At 65.8% G+C, this 4,564-nt stretch overlaps 1 protein-coding gene across 2 annotated transcripts in view; it reads left to right on the top strand.

The window, feature by feature from the left end:
* The window catches only part of Grn (granulin precursor), a 4,571-nt gene extending 438 nt beyond the window's left edge, over positions 1 to 4,133 (top strand). Inside the window, exons 2-12 of one of the 2 annotated variants that reach the window (XM_010642938.3) lie at positions 874 to 1,018; positions 1,100 to 1,225; positions 1,312 to 1,396; positions 1,725 to 1,837; positions 1,902 to 2,204; positions 2,307 to 2,430; positions 2,618 to 2,715; positions 2,784 to 3,014; positions 3,136 to 3,369; positions 3,454 to 3,684; positions 3,756 to 4,133. In XM_010642938.3, coding sequence (XP_010641240.1) covers positions 874 to 1,018; positions 1,100 to 1,225; positions 1,312 to 1,396; positions 1,725 to 1,837; positions 1,902 to 2,204; positions 2,307 to 2,430; positions 2,618 to 2,715; positions 2,784 to 3,014; positions 3,136 to 3,369; positions 3,454 to 3,684; positions 3,756 to 3,896 — 1,831 coding nt within the window. In that variant the 3' untranslated portion in view covers positions 3,897 to 4,133. The remainder of the gene's footprint in view (positions 1 to 873; positions 1,019 to 1,099; positions 1,226 to 1,311; positions 1,397 to 1,724; positions 1,838 to 1,901; positions 2,205 to 2,306; positions 2,431 to 2,617; positions 2,716 to 2,783; positions 3,015 to 3,135; positions 3,370 to 3,453; positions 3,685 to 3,755) is intronic. The other variant, XM_010642939.3, reaches the window with a different exon arrangement.
* Positions 4,134 to 4,564: the final 431 nt, after the last annotated feature.

The raw sequence follows: 4,564 nt of genomic DNA on the forward strand, positions 1-4,564 counted from the left end.
CTGGTTGGTTCTCCGGGTGGAGAGGGGAGCTTGGGGAGGGGAGGAGGAGGAGGCTGCCCGTCACCTCGCCGCCGCGGGTTCAGAGGCCAGGGCCTCGTCGAGGCGGTTCCCGGTCTGGGCCCCAGTGCCTTCGCCTGGTCCTCCCTCTCCTGCCCCGCACCCGGCCGTTCCCGGGCAGGACCCAGGAGCCTCTTGTGCTGTGAACCTGGGTCCAGTTTACTCCAGGACTTGGCGGATGACATGGACGCGTTCACGTCTGAGTTTTCAGTTGCTTCTTTGAAATACAGTGAGGTTGCTTGTAACTTCCCACCGACCGCTCCCCAAGGCAGGGCGGCTTCTCCCCGCGAGGAGCTCTTGAGGAGCTCTTGGGGCCGCCGAGCAGGAGTTGCCACAGGGAAGTGAGCCTGGCTCCTCCGGACTGGCCGCCCAGCAGGCACACACGCGCCTTACACATGCGCCAGGAGGCTCCGGTGCTGTGGGGGCCCTCAGACCTGGAGAGGAGGCAGTGGTGGGCAGCAGTGACTGGCCCTGGGAAGGCAGCCCTGCTGTCCCTGGTCACTGCGCTTCCTTCCTGCTTCCGGGTCCCTTTCCTCAGGCCTGCGAAGTCAGCTGAGCGCCCAGAGCAGGCCTGGAGGGGCTGGGGAAGAGACTCCTAGGAGAGGGATCCCTGCTCCACCGACCTGTCCCCACCCGAGGCCTCGCTTTGCCCGCACATCAGAGCTCTAGAGATGCGGGGGTCAGGTACAGATCCACCCGTGTGCTGGTGGCTGCACAGCGGAGCCTGCGTGCACACCTTTCTGCTGCCTGGATACGGAGTTGTGTACCTGGCCTGGGGCTTGCCTCAGCTGCCAGCCATACCCCTTGGCATTTCAGACGGACCATGTGGACCCTGGTGGGCTGGGCCACCTTGGTGGCAGGGCTGGTGGCTGGAACACGGTGCCCAGACGGCCAGGTCTGCCCAGTGGCCTGCTGTCCAGATCCAGGAGGAGCCAGTTACAGCTGCTGTGACCCGGGGGTGGTGAGTCCCTGCAGCCGGTGAGCCTGGCACTGGGGCGGCCAGGGAGGCAGCCAAGCCATTGGTTGATCTCCCCTCTGCCAGGACACGTGGCCCACAGCCCTGAGTGGGCGCCTGGGCAGCCCCTGCCAGAACACCGCCCACTGCTCCACTGGCCACTCTTGTGTCCTCACTGCCTCAGGGACTTCCAGCTGCTGCCCGTTCTCACAGGTGGGGTTTTGATTTGCCCTTGCGAAGCCCCGCGCTCCCTGCCCCATGTGGGGGTCTTTGTCCACGCAGGTTTCTGTGTCCCCCAGGCTGAGGCATGTGGGGACGGCCACCACTGCTGTCCTAGAGGCTTCCTCTGCAGTGCGGACGCGCGGACCTGCATCCTAAGACCAGGTGTGGCCAGGTGCCTGAGGAGGCTGCAGTTGGGGTGTGGGCCTGGCACATCCTGCTGCCCAGCCACTGGGTGCCTGGATTCCTGTCCTTGAGTCCTGTCCATGTGCTCTGACACGGGGGACAGGTGGGGTGCTGGGTGGGAGAGGCGGTGCCGGGCTGACCTGATGCCTACTTGCGTGGGTGCCCCTGGCAACATTTGAAACACGCTGGCTGGTGGGGAGTATGGGTAGGGGTCCTGGGGGTCCCCATAGCTGAGCCACGGGCCCTGGAGGCCCTACTCCCTGAGTGATGAGGCACCTTGATGGCATCCTCCTCATCTTGTGTGCAGGGGGTCACCTGCTGGGCACTGTCCAGTGTCCAGGCGGCGAGTTCCAGTGCCCCGGGTCCTCCACATGCTGCCGCATGCCTGACGGCTCCTGGGGGTGCTGCCCTTTGTCTGAGGTACGGGCGTCTGGGGCGCTGGTGAGTGGGGAAGGCAGAGGGGCTTACGACTGGTTCTTCCCAGGCATCCTGCTGTGAAGACAGTGTGTACTGCTGTCCCCACGGGGCCTACTGTGACCTGGTACACGGCCGCTGTGTCATAGCCACGGGCACCCAGCCCCTGGCCAGGAAGGTCCCCGCCCAGAGGACGGATAGGACAGGTGCAGAGGGGGCAGGCATTGGGCCAGGGACTGCCCTGCCCCCCGCCCCCCTTCCAGCCGCTCTGCCCAGCTCCGTCCTGTGCCCTGACAAGCGGTCCCAGTGCCCAGATGACACCACCTGCTGCCAGCTGTCCGGTGGAGAGTACGGCTGCTGCCCGATGCCCAGTGTGAGTGTGGTGGAGCTGCTATCTGGCTGTGTTCTCTTGGCCACCTGAGGCCCATGCTGCTGCTGCTGGCACTGCCCCCAAGCTGTCCCTGTCCCCACCCAGGCCGTCTGCTGTTCTGACCGCCTGCACTGCTGCCCCCAGGACACGGTGTGTGACCTGAAGCGGAGCACGTGCCTGTCCCCGGAGACGGCCAAGGCCCTGCTGCCCGCAGTGCCTTCGTGGACAGGTACTGGTGACTGCGCCAAACACCTGCACTGCTCAGCTGTCCTGGGCACAAGGGTGGTGTTGATGGGACCGGGTGGGCACCCCTCCATTCTGTCCATACCACCTTGGCTCCGGACAGCCATGGGGTGGCACACAATGGGCCCATTCTCAAGGGCGGGCAACCCGGGTTGCCCTCCGCCTGCCCGCAGTGGGGGACGTGGAGTGTGACCAGGAGGTGAGCTGCCCAGATGGCTACACGTGCTGCCGCCTGCAGTCGGGGGCCTGGGGCTGCTGCCCCTTCAAGAAGGTACGAGGGCCAGGGGTAGTGGTGGGGGCAGCCAGCGAGGCCCAGGCCCACTGTCCTCTGTCCCCAAGGCCGTGTGCTGTGAGGACCACGTCCACTGCTGTCCTGAGGGATTCACGTGCCACACGGAGAAGGGGACATGTGAGCAGGGGGTGCTCCAGGTGCCCTGGGTGCGGAAGACCCAGTCCCACCCCAGTCCGCCAAAGAGTGGTGTCCCCTGCGACAACTTCGCCAGCTGCCCCCAGGGCCACACCTGCTGCCGCATTGCTTCTGGGGAGTGGGGCTGCTGTCCCACCCCTGAGGTGCATGGGAGAGGGTGGCACAAGGGGTGGCCTTGCCCACTGTGGTACCGGCTCTTACTTGGAGCCAGGGCTGTGAGCCAGGCATTGTTGCACCCCAGAACCCCCTTTCTGCCCGCCACAGGCTGTCTGCTGCTCTGACCACGGGCAGTGCTGTCCCCGGGGTTACTTGTGCACAGCTGACGGGCAGTGTCAGATGGGCGGCAGGGTGGTGGCAGGGCTGGAGAAGACGCCTGCCCACCCGACACCCCTGGCCCACACCGGCGACATCTGCTGTGACAAGCACACCAGTTGCCCTGTAGGCCAGACCTGCTGCCCCAGCTTGGGCGGGGGCTGGGCCTGCTGCCAGCTGCCACACGTGAGCACCTGCTGCCCACTGGGAAGAGGGGGCCCCCACCTGGGAGGCCACAGGCGAGTTAGCAGACACCGGTGCCGCCCCCAGGCCGTGTGTTGTGAGGACCACCAGCACTGCTGCCCAGCGGGCTACACCTGCAATGTGAAGGCCCGGACCTGTGAGAAGGGGCTGGACGCCACCCACCCTGCTGCCCGCCTGGCCCTACACTCCGATGGGAGGGTGACAGATGTGGCCTGCGGGGACGGGCACTTTTGTCACGATGAGCAGACCTGTTGCAGAGACAGCCGGGGAGGCTGGGCCTGCTGCCCCTTCCGCCAGGTTAGTGTCTCCGGCCTGGGCGCAGGAGTGGGGCCTTGTCCTGCCTTGACTGACTGTGCCCCCACCCCCAGGGCTTCTGCTGTATGGACCGGCGCCACTGCTGTCCTTTCGGCTTCCAATGTGCGGGCAGAGGAACAAAATGTGTCCGTAGGAAGACTCTGCTTCAATGGGACACCCTGCTGTGGGGCCCTGCACTGAGACCACTGCTGTAAGGGCCGGGGACCCAGCACCCCTCGCTCTGGGACGCTGCCGGGTTGCCCACTCAGCAGGCCTTCCCAGCTTCCATCTCTGACCCCACCCCTTCTGAGTGTCCCCTCGCCAGGGCAGACCTGGGCTGTGGCAGACAGTCACACTCCTGTGGTCAGGTGCTGTCCTCACCACAGGTGTGCACGTGTGTGTGTGTGTGTGTGTGTGTGTGTGTGTGTGTGTGTGTGCGAGCACTCCAGTAAAGTTTGTACATGCTCTGCTGGTGTTCGATCCAGCCTTCTCTTTTACCCCAGGAACCCTTGAGCCAGGTCCCCACCCCACAGAGACACACGTGTGACCCTTACTGGCTTTATATTTGCTGCTGCCCTTGGCCCATCCCATGACCCCAGCCCTTGGGGCTGCCCCAGCCTCTCCACCCTGTGACCTCCCAGCCCAGGGGTGGCCCGTCCCGGGCAGCACCCCTCCCCTCCCTAGGGACCTTTGGGTCACCCTCCTGCATACCCCCAGCCCCCCTCCCGGGGCCCCACATGGCGTCGCCCCTTTGGGCTACTTGACGTTGAAGACCATGAGCGGCCGCTCCTCGCGCCGCTGCCAGGGACTCTTCTTGTCACCCGAGTCGTCGCCCCCGTCGGCACCCAGCTCATCCTCGGGGCTGGTGAGCGAGTCGCGCCGC

The sequence above is a fragment of the Fukomys damarensis genome, unplaced genomic scaffold (genome assembly GCF_012274545.1).
Source record: "Fukomys damarensis isolate Sample0158 unplaced genomic scaffold, DMR_v1.0_HiC HiC_scaffold_13, whole genome shotgun sequence".
Taxonomy (NCBI): Eukaryota; Metazoa; Chordata; class Mammalia; order Rodentia; family Bathyergidae; genus Fukomys; species Fukomys damarensis.